This window comes from Lotus japonicus, chromosome 5 (genome assembly GCF_012489685.1).
Source record: "Lotus japonicus ecotype B-129 chromosome 5, LjGifu_v1.2".
NCBI lineage: Eukaryota > Viridiplantae > Streptophyta > Magnoliopsida > Fabales > Fabaceae > Lotus > Lotus japonicus.
Window position 1 is genome coordinate 50,382,292 of NC_080045.1, and position 16,864 is coordinate 50,399,155.

The following is a 16,864-nucleotide window of genomic DNA, read 5'->3' on the forward strand; positions in this document are numbered from 1 at the left end:
TATAGTTATCTTAGTTCCTTTAAGATGTAATAAGTCAAATGTTGAAAACACATGTGTCTTTTATAGTTCCATAAAAAATCATATTGACACCTTAATTTCACACATCTAGAGAAAGATAAGAGAAGAGAGAGAAATGAGAGGTGTGATCAATGATTTAATAGAAAAAGAAAAAAGAGATAGCAAAATGAATGGATCTGAATGAAAGAGAAAATAACATATGCATGTATTGCAACCTTGAGTCTTGTAACCACACCAATCTGAATTGGTTTTTTCTCCTACAAATTTGGAAGTTCGTGATATGAAGGAATTTTCAAGAATCTATCTATAGACACCAAAACCAACAAGAGAAAGATGAGGGGTTGAACGAGGATTCACATCTTTGAAGTGAAATTAAATGAGTAAGAGATTAATATGAAGAAAAAAACAAGAGACGTGAGAAGTGTAATAAATGATGGAATTAGTAAATAAGGGAGATGTATATAACTAAAATGTGAGAGTTAAATGGTAGGTATGAAAATGTATTTGGATGCGATTTAAATCTATATAATTAACAAAGAAGAAAAATTATCAACTCATGCTCATTCAATCTCCACCTTTATGAGAGAGGTAGTAATTATATAATAAAAAAGAGAGAAGTGTGAGAGATGTTTTTTTGGGTACAATAATGCAGAAATAAAAAGAAAAAATGGGTGAAAATGTGATGGAAAATAATGTAAGTGGGAACTAGAGGAGGACAGTCCAATTCAGTTTGGATCTTGATGGGCCGTGTGCAGCGATGGCTTTCATAGAACGTCAAAGGTTTAGGTGCAGGAGAGAAACGACGATCAAGTCGAAAGGCTATCACAAAAGAAAAAGTGGAGTTATGCTTCCTACAGGAGTCTAAGTTAGGGATGGAGAAAGACAATTTAGGAGAAGATTGATTCAGGCTCTTAATTTTGCGCGTGAGCTTGTTCCAGCAGTTGGATCCTCAGGTGGGTTAATTTCATGTTGGGACCCTTCGGCTATCTGTGTAGAAGAGGTGATTAAAGAATAAAGAGTTTAATTATATTCTTATAAGCACTAGAATCCCGCCATTAAACTGTCTTGTTGTTTTGGTAAATATTTATTATCCTAACTCTGAAAGTGAAAGGAAAACTCTGTTGGAAGGTCTATCTGTGGTTCTGTTATCGAGAGGTGGTGCATTTTGTGTAGGGGGGGGGGGGGGGATTTAACGGAACCTTAAATTTGGGTGAAAGAAAAGGGGGAGTTGATGAAACAGATACAAACCTGTGCAATTTTATCGAAAGTCTGAATCTCATTGATTTCCCGTTGGCTAATAGGGAATTCATTTGGTTTAGTTCAAGGGGGGGGGGGGGTATGTACAGCAGATTTGATTGTCCCTTAAGAGAAGATTTGGTTCATGAAGTTGAAGGAGTAAATCATAGCACTACTCACTGGGGCTTATCGGATCATAGGCAAATACCGAAGCGGATGCATTGGAAAAGGGGGGGCTCTATTAAACTTAGACCTCTTTATTATTTGAGTAGCTCTGCTGGTGTCTATTAAGTGTGCTGTGCTGCCCCCTTTGATTTGTTCTCGTGTGATGACAGTGTCAGTGACTTTTTGACAATGAGAATAAGGTACAGGGATTTTTTGGTTCACTTGGAGGAGAACCTCTGGTGGCTTTATGTCAAAGTGATGGTCTCATTATTTCAGATTGTCAATTGGTGGTTAAAGAAAGACTCTACCCGGTGGCTGTCTTATTATGTTGGTTTTTGTACATGTTTGTTCACTTATTCTACTTTTGTTCTGATTGTAGTCTAATTGCGTTGGGAGGTCTTTGGTCTAGCCTTGGTATTATGGATCTTTTGGTTGGGGCTTTTGCTGAGTACTCTTTTTTCCCTCAAGGGGTTTTTCCACTGGGTTTTAAATTGAGGGGTTTTAATGAGGCTCTGCATTAGCTTTCTGGTTTTAATGAGGCTCTTCAATGTGGGTTGTTTCTAATCTTGTACTGTTCGTTTCTTTTTATCCTCATGAGAGGATTGTTCTCATGGCTTTTCCTATTAATATAATCCTTTAGTTCTCAAAAAAAAAAATTGAAACAATTCAAAAACCCAGGATTTGAATTGATGTCATTTCATCGAATCCTCCTAATTTGCATTGATTTATCAGAAAGAAGCTACAACACTTAAATTTTGCACCTATTGTGCATGCAATAAATCTAAACACATAATGAATAAATCAATTAAGGATTCCACATAACTACAACTAAATTTTCCATTTAAGAAGGGAAATAGAAACCATGAAGAAGAAATTTAAAATACCGGCAAGAAATGTGAAGAAATATATAGAGATTGAAAACTCATAACCATATATAGTTTGAAATTTTAGTCAGAACTGAAAATAATAATAATTAACAGTACAACACTCCTTGAAGAAACTATTAAATGAAAGTCAATAGAATTTTTAAATAAAAAGTAGCAAAGATAAATTTGCATGCTCAGTTTATAAATGAAAGGTAATAATGTTGATGGTGGTGGAGCACTGAGTGAAGCAATTGCATCATATGCACTCATACACATACCCCATTCATCATATATCATTGCCATCCTCCTTCAAGTTGATAAATGGAATTTGGCTTGTGGTTGAAGACCCAACATTCATATGATCATTACTGAATTTTTGACCCAAAGTTAGTCTCAGAAAATCATTGTCGTCTTTGGGATTTGCTTCAAGGCTTGGAATATTGGCATTCCTAGGTATGGCAATAGTCTCCAACGAATTACCAGCTTCGAGAAATTCATCAGCATCAAGCGAGAAATCTACATGTTTTCCCAAGGGCACCTCATGATTATGTTTGCCCTCGTAACTAGTGACCACATATTTCAAATTGTGTCGATCCCTTTCAACTTTTTTCATAACAGGACACCCAACATTTGTGCACCTATAGTAGCACCTGGAGTAGACCCATGAAAATATGTTCAAAATGTATGGAATGAGTGATTTCAATATCATACTCTACAAGCTAATCAGCCCTAATGTGACAACTTTAATGGACAATATACATAAGGTATAATAGTATGAAGAATGAATTGACCATGAATGAATGAATGTACTCAAAACAAAGATAAAAGAAATCAAGAGAACCTAAATGGATTTCAATAATTAGATTGAATGTTATCAAACTATATTTTAATCCTAAAATCAATAACAAAGACATATTTTGGAAAATAAATTTCAAGTTAATAATAATTATAGAAGTCTAATAGCTTACAACTTTAGAGTTTGATAAATCGATAATTAAAATTTCACACATTCAGAAAAACAAAAAGATTCATTATAAAAACAACAAAAAAAGTCCATAAGAATTTTGAAAACACCCAACTCAAGTAGATCAAAATGCATACAATAAAATAGGAAAAAAGATGGCTTCTTGCATTATATAACAAATTATAAATAAATATTACTACTACAACTGCACTTTGCTAAACTAAATCTGCAAAGTAATTTTGTTCCATGTATAATATGTATAGCAGTCATACACTTAACCTATGGGCTAAGCATGTCTATCCTGGTCAACATATTTAAATAACAATTTTCATAGCCAAATCACAACATTATTGACCCACTCAAAAGCTAAAGATGAATAACTTTAGATGCTAATTTTACACATTATTACCATTTTCTACAATTAATCCACTAAGTAATATAATTTTTGTGATTGATCATTTCAGCTTGATTGAAAAAATCATGTCGCCATAATACTGTATATCATAATGCATCTGCACAAATCATTGTTTAAAAAAATGGAAATTAAGATGAGTACCTAGGCTTTAGATTCCCTTTGATAGATTTCTGTCCATACTTACGCCAACGATAACCATCATCAAGCACGTCTGCTACACTCTCAACTTGGACCACTGCTTTTGGTAGCATACGGTTCCTACTCGTAAACCGTTTTTTGTAATAATCAAAATCCAAATCAAAAATCAACCTGCAGCAATAGAAAATATATAAATGAACAACAAAAATATAACTTTTACTTTATTTTATTGTATTTTGACTACTAGTCACGGTGGTCGATTCGAGAGCTACATGCTTAATTTCGGCTAAGCAAATCTTGTATATAAAAAAAGCAGACACTGAGAGAGTTGACCCCCACAAAATGTGGATAGTTTTGAATTGAACAATATAGCCTCCTATGGAAGATATTTGATTAAAAAACATATCAATCTATTAAAGTATACACTAACAAAAGCAACCTTTTTGAATTAGATTTTAAAGCTGAACCAGCAACAGTCACTTCAGAAGGTGAGATGCTTCCTTGAGTGGATCCATTTCCGTTTTGTTTACCTCCTAACTGAATATATTCAGTGATTGGCCAGCCTTCATCAACTTTTGCACCGTCTTCCTCATAACAATACATTGGCATTTTGCCTTTGTTAGTATCATGAGTTACCAAGTTAGCTTGCTTCCCATCATTGTGTTGTTCATGACTATCTTTTGTAGCATATCCTCCAGGAGGAGCTAATGGTGTTTGAATTAGATCCTCACCCATTGAAATGTTTCTATCAGCAGCAGAAACCTAATAAATTAAAAGTTTAATAAATTAATTAGCACATGCTTTCTTGGTGAATAATAAGTTGGATCGAAAGATTTCACACATTAGTTGAACGATATCTGAGAAAAATATACATTTATAGATCCAAATGAGATAACTAATGCAAGTTCAGTAGAAGCCTAATTGGGCATTTGTTTAAATTTAACATCATTTTAAGTTGTAACCATCCATATTCGTTACAATAACAACTACATATTCCAATGAGTAATTGATTAAATAGGGGCTTTTGAATCCTCTACTACTTTTACAGTAAATAAAATAAATTAATATTTAAAATATTTTGAAAAAAAATATGTTTAAGAAATCTTAGCCTCTGAAAATGAAAAATGACAACCAGGATTTTTCAGGATAAAACTTGACTGGAGAAAATCTATTTTAAGTAAAAGTCTTTTGTTAATTCTTCAGAGTTTGTATTGATCAATTGTTGCAAAGTAGGTAGCAAAGTTGAGATTTATCAAAAAGTATTACCTTTGACACCTAAGTTTCAATCCGCACAGAGAAAAATTTAAAAATAAAACAGATACATATGATGGGTGGTGTGATACGTATGAAAAGGAGTGAGGGGCGGAAAAATGTTAAAGTAAATATTTTAAAACTGGATTTTATCACTAGTATAGAATATAAGGGTTTTGATACATTCACACACACTTTTTCTTTTGTCTTATTATATTTTACATCTCTCTTCTTTTAATGCCACATCATCTTTCATATATTGAATTCTCTCTGTGTATTTTATCTCCATAGTTATTAAACTAAACTGATTGACCAACTTTGTTGAGGTATAAAGTCAATGGGTCAGTTAGTGATTGAACCTCATTTGGTTAAATAAGATATATTGAATAAAATAAATAGTATTATACATAAAAAGTAAATAATATAATATAATTTACTTAATATATAAATATTAAAATTTATTGTCAAAAACAATTATTAACATTTACATATACTAATTTATAGTAGAAAATAAAATAACGTATAAAGTAGTTATAGGTCTTAATATATTACAAATTTATAATTTGACAATCTAGGTAATATATTTATTTATTTATATTTAAATATAAAAATATATTTATACACATTAATAAATTTCAAAATTTATAAAAAAATTCACATATTTTATTTAAAAGTATTTATTAAAATATTTAAGAAAAACTTAAAAAAAAAATCACAATTCCATTTTAGAATTAACGCTTATTTATTACTAATAACTATAATACTTTTTTTTTTGTCAAAAATGTTTTGTTGTTTAAAATAATAAATGTCCACACTACGTATATTTTGGGCTTTTGGCCCATGTGATTATGAAACCCTAATTTAATATTCTACATTGCACTACCCTAGGAATTAGTAAACATTGTGCCGCACGAGCTTCTCCTCACATCAGGTTGTACTTTCTTTTTCTTTGAAAGATAAACTTGTTTTTCTTGTTTGTTTTTGTAACTCTCTTCCATTTGTTTTTTTTTTTCTTTGTTATCATCGATCAATGGATGTGGGGTACTGATAAATGGTCACTAGAGAAAAAGAGATTCGTATGGAGCGGCTAGCTAAGACATATCGTCGGCGTGTACACCGAGTTTCAATAAATCGACTAGTTTATCTATTCTCACTAGTTTACATATGGTTCCATGATCTAATATCAGATAAAACTTGCATACACATCCTTTATAAAAGACAAGATCAGTCATATGTCTGGGTTTTGGTTTGGTAGGCCGATCCAATCTAAGTTCGATAACACTACTTATCTCTCGCTAGATTTTGGTTGAATTGGGTTAAATTTTTTCTTTTACACTCAATTTCACCCACATCCAAAAAAAGATCATAATTGAAGAGAGATAAATGAAACATATGATAGATTATGTGATAAGAAAAAAAAGATAAAGTGAGTGAGATATATCAAAATCTATAGCATAAAGAGTAAATTTGAAACATGAAGAGAAATCAGTACCTGAGAATTAAAAGGCAATCCATTTATCAGAGAAGCATGAGGGTCTTCATTTAGGTCAAAATCCCTTCTCTCACCTTCATCCTCAGAATTTGAAATTAAGATGTATTTGTTAATATCCTCCCTGACGCTAGACATTGGCAGGTTCTTCGGCGAGGTGAAACCAACAAAGCTTCCACTCTAGGTTTAATTCAGAATGAGAGAGGAAATGATTATGAACCTCATCTCACCCCGGTCTCATTTAAAAGGAATAACACAACTATTGGCAATCGTAGTATAGCTACCAAAAGGGTAAAAAAGGAAAAATGAGTCATACTTATGCAAGTTGTCACTAGGCCTGTCCAGATTTTTTTGGGCCGACCGAACCCGTCCGGCCCGCTGCCAAAAAAGGGCCTCGCGGGTGGGCCGGTTCGGGTCGCGGGTTCGCGGGTGAAAAAAACCGGTCTCTAATGGTTTGGTTCGGTCGAGTTCGGTTTAACCTCTGAGCCGACCGAACCGACCGAACCAACTCTTTTAAAAAATAAAAAACTTTTCAGCCCAGCCCAATCCCACTAACCCTAACCCTATTGACAAAAAAAAAACCTAACCTTAGCCATATAAATATGCTCTCACTTCTGATTCACTCATCACTCTCTCACTCCAGCCGCCGCCACCTCTCTCACCTCTCTCACTCCAACAGCCACCACCTCACAAGCCTCAACCCTCAGCCGCCACCACCACCTCTCAAGCTTCAACCCTCAACCGCCACCTTCTCTTCCTCTCCAGCCGCCACCACCTCACAAGCTTCAACCCTCAACCGCCGCCACCTCTCAAGCCTCAACCCTAGCCTCCAACGATCGTGTTCCATTAGCCACAATCCGCACCTCCTCCTTTTCTGCGGTGGAGAAAGCGATCTCCGGTGAAGACCTTCGACGTCGACGGTGAAGATTGCTAGAGCGAGGACATGCAGCACCACCACGATGAAGATCTTCATCGATTTCTTATTTCTTCATAAATTGTCTCTGAAGATTGTATATTTTTATGTATTTTTTGAGGTATATATTGTTCATTTGTCATGGAAGTAAAATTTTATGTTTCTGGTGGATGTTATATTCTCTAAATTTCCTGGAACTCCTCCTCTCTTTTTTGTGATTTTTTTTTCTGGATCTGCAACCGTGAAAACCGACTGAGGTAACCGACTACCCGACGAAACCGAACCCGACAAATCCGATGCTGCTCGGCGGTCGGCGACGGGCTAGATTTTGGTGTAATTTCACCCGTCCAAAACTGGGGTTCGGGCCCAAACCCGCCCGAACCCGTCCGGTGGACACCCCTAGTTGTCACCTCGTGTAGCAAAATCAGTAGTATAAAGAATGTAGGTTAATGATAATCAATACCAAAAAAGTCATATAAATTTAAGGTTCCATATTGTATTATTATTTATAATAAAAAATCACACAAAATGTACACTAGAGCTAATAAAAAAATATAGACAAAGGATATTTTTTAGTTTTTCAAGGTTATTCTCATGTTAAAGTATAAAGTAGTTTATATTTTTTATAATATTTTATTTTAAATATATCATCCTAGTTAAAGTACAATATATTCAATAACAGTTTAGCTTATAATTTTCAAATATTTATTGTTAAATATATCATCCCAGTTAAAGTAAAATATATTAAATAATAGTTTAGCTTATAATTTTCAAATATTTATTGTTAAATATATCATCCCAATACTCATACCATTAATGATGGCTTTGTTTGCATGCATCCTGCATTACCTCAGGAAATGGCTAAATTCGATTGTCTCCTTCCCTCAGTTCATTTTTTTAATTTCAGAATATCCAGCGTAATTAATTTTAAAATAAAAAATAATATTATAATTAAATAATGAAAATTATTTAGATACAATGTAATATGTAAGTTTATGTAATTTTGACTACACGCAATAAATCTCTTTTTTTTCTCCTTTGAAAAACAACAATAAAGTAAAAAGAAACTAAGCAACACCAAGGGAGAGTCTCTCAACAGGTGGAAAGAGCTGTCAATATGGGTTCCAACCCGCGGGCCAGCTCGACGGGTTGGGTTGGTTAAATTTCAGGTCGGAAAGAACCTGGGTTAGTGTAACCCGGCTCGTTTAACCCGCGGGTTAGACGGGCCAACCCGCGGGTCAAGCGAGCCAACCCGTTGGGTTAGAGTCATCTTTTATTTAAAAATTGTTTTATTTGTCTTTAATTTCAGGTTTGTTTTATGGATTATTTTTAGATAGAAAAATAGAAATTTTCATTTCTTTAAATTTGAGTCGATTTTTTGTGTTTTATTTATTGTTATTCTATTATTTATCTCATTTTAAATGTGACAGTAAAATAATTGTGTTCTCAAAACCTGTAAACTAATTTTTTTTCTATAATTCAAATGTGAGATAAAAATAATTGCGTTAAAAAACCCCTTTCTTATGAGTTGGTACCAATTTCTGTAAGTATTTTTTTGAAATTATTTTTTTATAACATTTTAAACATTTTCTAATCAAATTTCTCTATTTTTTTTATTTCACTCAACCCGCGAGCTAGCCCGGCAACCCGCGAGCTCGTAGCGAGCCGGGTTGGGTTCATATTTTCCTGACTCGTTAAGACCCCGGGTTGACACAACTCAACTCATTTTTAACCCAACCCATACAGGCTGACCCATATGGGCCGGACTGGCCCATATTGACAGCTCCATGGAACTTCCAAAATGGTAGTTCGTAAACAGAAAAGCGAATACTCAAACGCGCAAGCCAACCCATATCTGAATTGCGTTCACAATGAATCATATTCTGCCCAATATTTATGAATTAGCTACTTTATTTTATTTAAAAAATGTAGAAGTCTAAACGGATAGAATTGTTAAAAATGAAAAAATAATAATTAAAATCTAAACATGAATGGGAAAATAATTAAAATAAAAAATGATAAAAAGACATTAAAAAGTAACATTCCATAATCTCACACAAGGATATTTATTCTCGTTTTCTTTTTCCTTTTAGAAATCTAGCGTCAAAAGATAGTTGTAAAGATTTATTTACACTATTTTTCCTTTCACCTCATTTCTAATAACTTGATCTTCATATTTTTACATTAATTTTTTATTACATCATCTATCATATCAGTTATTTATCTCTTTTATTTTTTTATTTCATTTTTATGTAAGTAGAGATTAAATGTGAATTATTCATTGCTCTACCCATGCAAGAGGCCTCATAGCTTGTGGTTTGAGTTTGGCGGCAGCATTGATGATTGAACACCACTGGTAAAATAAAAGTAGCGCGTGTGCGTGTGGGACTGAGAGAGAGCATAGAAAGAAAGCACATTCTATTTTTTTTCTCTAAAAGCTTCAAAAATAAAGAATAGAATATTGGTTTAATAATTAAAAATTGGTGACAGAAGGGAGGAAACAGAGAAGTCAAAAAAACAAATAAAAAAAATGTTGGTAAGTCTCTTTTAATACTTCTCAATTTTCAACGCGCTCTCATTTATTAGTTCAAACTCATACTTAATCTACTTAAAAAATATATCCCCTTCAAATTTAATGAACTCAGATTGAATTTTAAGTAATCAACCGACACTTTTTTATTGATTTGTTGGAACTCATGCATGCTGAGTCCACTAAAAAATGTATAACAATGGAACTTAGATGAATTTCAAACGATCAATAATATTCTTTCATTTATTAGTTGAAATTCATGCATGCAAAGTCCCACTAAAAATTGTATTAAATTTAAAGGAACTCATATAAATTTTAACCGACCAATAATAAGGGAGTGTTTGAAAGATAGTGCTAAAGTGAGCGTGAGTATCACTTCTCAAAAAATAATAAGAGATTTTGGAAAGAAAGAAAAAAGAAAAATAAAAGAAAAGAGAAAGTGTGGGCGTACGTACGTACGTGTGGAAAGGTTAAAGGTAAGAGGATGGTTGGTTTGTGGAGAGGAGAAGTTTGTGTGTGAAATTCTCATGAATGGAGCACATCTTCCCTGCTTCTTCTTCTTCTCATGGATTTCGATGCCGCTCTTCCAATCTCCCATGCGGCCCTCACTCCAGGTTCTTCATCTTCTTCCTTTTCCTTCATCCATCACAATCTCTTCCTTTCTTTTATGCCAAGCTTCCATCAATCAACTCATTTATTCATTCATTTATAATCATCATAATCATTGTCCTTGTTTTCCAAATATGCATTGATTCAACTGTTGCTTGCCTTATGGGACCAGAAATTATTCAATGACCATACATACACCTAAGAACCAGGACATGTGACTTTTCAATTCTGCTATTTCATACAAAAAACCATTATTTTGGATCAAAAAATAATTTTTTTCGTTCTTGTTATTCCTGCATCCTGAGATAGATACTATTTTTTAATAAAAAAATTGTTTTTTCCCCATAATTTAAGCTCACATTATTTTCTTAATTATAGGTGTAGAATTTTAGTTACTTTCATGTGTATCTGGATAAACTTTTATTGAACAACATTAATCAATGTGTTCTTCATGGCAATATTAATCAGTTGTTCTTAGAAATCTGGCTAGGCTTAATCCAAAAGCTTGCTCAGGGACAAGATGGCTCGACAAACTTATTTGATCATATTTATAGTCAATGTGGGACCTCTCAACACACGCTCACACTGATGCTCGGCATATGGAGTAGGAAGTTTGAAGGACTTGAAAATGTGACCCAACAAATGGATCTAGTATTGTTAGAGTTATGTCTAACTCTGACCAAAAAAACTAGCTCCAATGTGGGAACTATGAACAACATTTTGATACTTCATCCTTAGCTTCCAGTTTTCCAAAGCACCAGCTGCAAACCACACAAGATTTTTCTTCTGAGAAGTCGTAGGGCCATTGCATTCAGATAGAACAGAAACATTAACTAGGTTCTCTCAATAATCCTGGCGAAAAAATTTACATTCAAGAAACTCAGAATTTTCACTAGGTTCTCTCAAGGTCCTGCTAACTACGATCATAATTTTCTGCGCATGCTTGACTTGGAGCAGTCTATTCTTCCATTTATCAGATGCACATTCATGAACCAATGTCTGTATTGCCTTGAGGGGGAAATAAACCACAAATTGAATCACAGATTTTGTATATTTTGATGATATTATTGAACTTGTGTTACTCCGTTCACTCATTTCTGAGTCTATATTATACTGGTTTGGATTGTGCGACTTTTGAAAACTTGGCTGACTCATGTGATGTTATTTCAGATTCACTTTGGATGATGAAATTGAGGTCAAGTGAAGCAATGGAATCTGGGCCTTATCCGCAGCGTCCCGGGGAGCCAGATTGTTCATATTACATCAGAACAGGCCTTTGCAGATTTGGTGCTACATGTCGGTTTAATCATCCCCCTAACAGGAAGCTGGTATAAGCTGTGATGCATTTGTATAAATTGTGTTCATAAATTTATAATGAATCTTCAAATTAGATATTGTTGACAGTACACTTGATCCACAATTCTCCTTGTTCTTAGATGGATTCATTTTGAAGCATTACTGTGTTAGCAATGCAAGTCGAAACTATTTGCTATTGTCTTAATGTCTTCTAATATTCTCCATCCAACAAATGTCCTTTGTTAGTTTGTTGACTGTGTTCCTATTCAAAAACAAGCATTTCTATTCATTCTACTGGATCTTGACAGTATTTTAGTACACAAAGAAAGATGTGCATATACACCAGGGAATATATCACTTTTTTCCTCCATGATGCATCACTCATAATTAGCTTTGAGTGCACAACATTTTTTTTTCCTTTCTGTTAGCAGGTGTATAGCACATATTCTATGCATGCTCTTTTCACATGAGTAAATTGGATGTAGATGACTTTTATGTTATCACTCTATTACGTGGAAAATATAAATACCTGATAAGTTTTACTGTGAATACCATCAGGTTATTGCCACTGCAAGGATGATGGGCGAGTTCCCAGAAAGAATAGGGCAACCAGAATGTCAGGCATGTACTAGTTTCTATATGCATGCATAAGGTGCACATTGCTTATTTATGCATATGATCTGGGAATCTACTCTTTTTAAGGTGGTGTTTAACAATTTCTCAAAATTGCAGTTGTCTTTGTAGGGATAATTACTGGTGTTTAACAGCTTCTTGCGTTTTGATGACCTAGTTATTTAGAAAGTCTAAAATGTTAGTAAAATTGGATGTTTTAAACATAGTGATGAGGGGACATAAGGGGGAAGGGACAAACTGTCTCCTTGTGTTGCAAACCATCTGTTTTATATCCTCGTGTATGTGGAATTGTTGATTTGGATCTTAAAAGTGATTTATTTTAGGTAGAAAGTTATAGAATCTATGTTGAATTATATAATATAATTGACTTGGCCTCAACTTTGAGGCAGTTGGTTTTCTATCAGACTAAAAACCAGTTAAACAATTTACAAGTTAAGGTGGATTAAAAATAAAATCTTGTCCTTATTTGTCTTAAGAGCTGACTTTCTACATATTTATTGTTGTAATTCTTGATTTAAGCATTGATTTCATCATGAACTCTAGGCTACAAAAGAACAGGAAATGACTTCATGCCAAATTATAAATGCTTGTTTTGGTTGTAATTTGTGATCTTTTAATTAACATAGACGTTAACAATCAACCTAATACTGTCAAGTACTAACTTATATCTAGACTTCAAATCTATGTAATCTATATTTTAAACATTAACCATAACAATTTTTTTTTCTGCTTTCCAGTACTATCTGAAGACAGGAACTTGCAAATTTGGAGCAACATGCAAATTTCATCATCCTAGAGACCAAGCTGGGATTGCTGGAAGAGTTGCCTTAAATATTTTAGGCTATCCTCTCCGCCCTGTTAGTTTTTAGCAGTCCCTTCTCTTTTATTTATAAGTAGCTAGGTACAAGTAAGATAGGAGTTTCTCTTGAATTTGTGGCTCATTAATATATCATTGCTTATTTGGTACCACATGAGACCTGAAATAAGTTCATAGATTGCTCCTGTACCAAAATTTGGCATTCTTGCATTATATCTAACACTGACACCTGAACCTTTTATAGACATTTTGTTTGATTTCAGGTATTGTTGATATTAATAGTCTTATGACTTACTATGTATTTTCATTGTTTCCTGCTTCTGCAGAACGAATCAGAATGCACATATTATTTGAGAACAGGACAATGCAAATTCGGGAACACTTGCAAATTCAACCATCCCCAACCAAGTAATATGATGCTTTCATTACGAGGTTCTCCAGTTTATTCTGCAGTCCATTCTCCTACTACACTTGGTCAGCAGTCATATACAGGAGGAATTACAAATTGGCCGAGGGCATCTTATGTTCATAGTCCACGCTGGCAAGGCCCTTCAAGTTATACACCTTTAATTCTACCTCAGGGGATGGTTTCAGTGCCTGGATGGTCCTACAGTGTAAGCTCATCCATTCTTTCTGTCTTTCTTAGAGATCATAAACAGGAAATAGGAAGACTGTGTTATTCTATCATTGTGGCTGATTATTAGGTACACTATCATCATATTTGTTTTTTAACAGAATACATTGGTGATCAATCCTTTAACTTTCAGTAATAATGCAACATAGCATGTTAGAACCCGCCTGTTTTGCTAAAACCTTCCATTGTGAGATGTGTCGACGTCCTGATGGAATATTTATTCTTCAGGGTCATATGGGATCAATCTCTACTTCAGACAGTCCACAGCAATCAATGGGAAATGATCAAGGTGAACTAGAAAATGCCGGATCTCATGGAGCATATTCTCAATTCCGTGCTGGAACTATTCCTGTAGGGTATTATGCGTTGCAGAGGGAGAGCATATTTCCTGAGAGACCTGGTCAGCCTGAATGTCAATTCTATATGAAGACAGGAGATTGCAAGTTTGGTGCAGTCTGTCGGTTCCACCACCCACGTGATAGACAAATTCCAGCTCCTGATTGTATCTTGAGTCCCCTAGGCCTTCCTTTACGTCCTGTGAGTTCTTGCTTATGGAGTTCTATTAACCAAGTTGGATTTTCACAGGCTTAGATTTATTATGCCTGAATTTTTACTAATTATAGTTCTATAGGTTTTGAGTTTGGTAAGGATTAGAACAAGAACTAGTTTTCTTAATTTTTTCTTTGATTTATTTGATTTGTCACTCTAGTATTCTTTCATTGTCTCTTATTTGTATCCTCTCCCCTTTTCTGCTAACATAGCCTTGTCATTTTCAAAGAGACAGACACAACAGAGCAGAGGAACTGCATAAATGTTGGTCCCTGAGTTTAGGCTGTTGTGTCTATCTCTCCTAATGACATAATCATGTTAAGAGCTAACATTAGAAACAATATTTACACTTCAAGTAACTATGCTAGTAATATGCTATTGTAACCTGAACTTTTTTCCGGTGTTGAATGTTGATGATCTTTTTCTTCCCCACTTTTCTAGAGTTGGGATAATAGCGCATTTTAGAAGTTTTCATCAGTCACCACAGAATAACTAGGTACTATCAAGTCAAGAATATGTAACTAGCAACTATGAATTAGTGTGATTATTCACATTTCTTTAGTGACGTGGTGTGGAAGTAAAACTCCGTAAACTGAGTATCCAAATCACTCTATTTGGGATTAAATTTTATCAGGAAGTAGCATGTCCTAGTTCCAAGATGCATTCTTGAAATGGATTAATCATAGTACATAGTGAAAAATGAATTGTGCATAAGTGATTACACTGATGCTTGAATCCCTAATATGTCTACACAGAAGAATTGTACTTTTTAAGTGTAACCATAAATTGAAGCCAACTTACATTGGAATAGTTTGAGGCAGGTATGAAATTTAGACATTAGAGATGATGAAGATAACGTAATCAGTTTCAGTTTTTTTAGAACTTCCCTTGTTATATAATCTAAATCAAATTATGTTATGCGTATCTAGTAACTGGAGAAAATATGAAAATATCTGTGCTGTTACTCTATTCATGATTGTTTTGTCTTGTAATGGACTTAGTACAAGCTGATGGAGGCAGTGTTCTATTTTCTGCAGGGAGAGCCTTTGTGTGTCTTTTATTCACGCTATGGCATATGCAAATTTGGCCCAAGTTGCAAATTTGACCACCCAATGGGAGTATTCACGTATAATATATCTGCACCGCCTTCAGCGGATGCTCCTGGCAGGCGTCTGTTAGGATCTTCATCGGGAACGGCTGCATTAAATTTATCATCAGGAGGACTTGTTGAGTCAAGCTCAGCAAAGCCAAGGAGGCTTTCAGTATCAGAGGCTAGACAGATTCCTTCTGATGATGATGACATTGATGATGATAGATGATTTCTCTATGAAAGGGTCTTTTGCCTTTCACAATTTTATTTTTTTGAGGGGAGAAATGAGTAATCTGTAAATTGATTTTCCCATTGCTGGAGATGTACAGAGGTCATGTCAGGTTGATTCTGTCAGTGTGAAATTAAATGCAGTTGACAGATTCAATTGTTCTGGATTTCATGTTTCCAGAGTATTGTATAATTTAAGGAAATATTGTTACATTTGGTCAAACACAATGTGAACAATCTCTCTTTCCTTCCTGCCTTCCTGCCTTTCGAATTAACTCTTCCCATTGTGTAAAATATCTCTTTTTTGGAAATGAGCAATAACCAAATTCTACTTCCTTTGTGAATATTTATGCTATCTCTGCATATGTATTATCAATTTTTTTTTACTTTAATGCTCTTATCCATTCTAACCACAATTTAATAGAAGTCCCATGAAGCCAACCGTGATTTTGTACATCTGTATAAAGAAACAATTGCTTGGATCAGTTGATGTAATTTTGATCTGTATTTGCTGTTTTCTCCTGATTTATGCATGGTGTCTTAGCAATTTTCCTTAATAGAGTTTGTTTTGCAGAAGTTGATGGGTAGAAAGTATTGTGAATGTTGGAGGAAGTGGAAGCAGGATCATTTTGATGCACCTCTTTACAGTTGTCAAAGTTCAATGCAAATGAGACTTTTGTTCTGCAGAGAGTGGTCTATGGTTCAGGCTACAAATTGCATAGTCCAATTAAAACTGTGTGGTGGGCTTTTCTGCTTGGAATTCAATTCACATGCAACAAATTACAGTCTGAAATTTAATCTTTAATGGAGGCTATAGGAAAGCATTTCTGTCACTGAAAATAAGATGCATTGTTCATCTTATGAGAAACTTGGGCAGGTACTGATTAGATTCTTTCTTTCATAGTTTTCTGATTGATAGATAACTAATAACATTCTATTGAGAGTTGATTGTGCTAGCTTGTAGTGTATTGAAAAGCAGAATTTGTCATCCTTGATAGAGTTACGGTTGCTTCAGAATAGTTG

The 16,864-nt window shown here is 34.2% G+C and overlaps 1 protein-coding gene across 2 annotated transcripts; it reads left to right on the top strand.

Moving 5' to 3' along the window:
* The first annotated feature begins 10,454 nt into the window (after window positions 1–10,454).
* Window positions 10,455–16,185, top strand: LOC130720778 (zinc finger CCCH domain-containing protein ZFN-like). Of its 2 annotated transcripts, none has more exons than XM_057571473.1 (7): window positions 10,455–10,599; window positions 11,765–11,922; window positions 12,449–12,511; window positions 13,261–13,380; window positions 13,667–13,954; window positions 14,203–14,511; window positions 15,561–16,185. In XM_057571473.1, the coding sequence occupies exons 1-7, from the start codon at window positions 10,551–10,553 to the stop codon at window positions 15,840–15,842; spliced, it is 1,269 nt and encodes a 422-aa protein (XP_057427456.1). In that variant the 5' UTR covers window positions 10,455–10,550; the 3' UTR covers window positions 15,843–16,185. The 2 variants fall into 2 exon arrangements, with proteins under 2 accessions (XP_057427456.1, XP_057427457.1); XM_057571474.1 differs by lacking the exon at window positions 10,455–10,599 and adding an exon at window positions 11,203–11,431.
* Window positions 16,186–16,864: the final 679 nt, after the last annotated feature.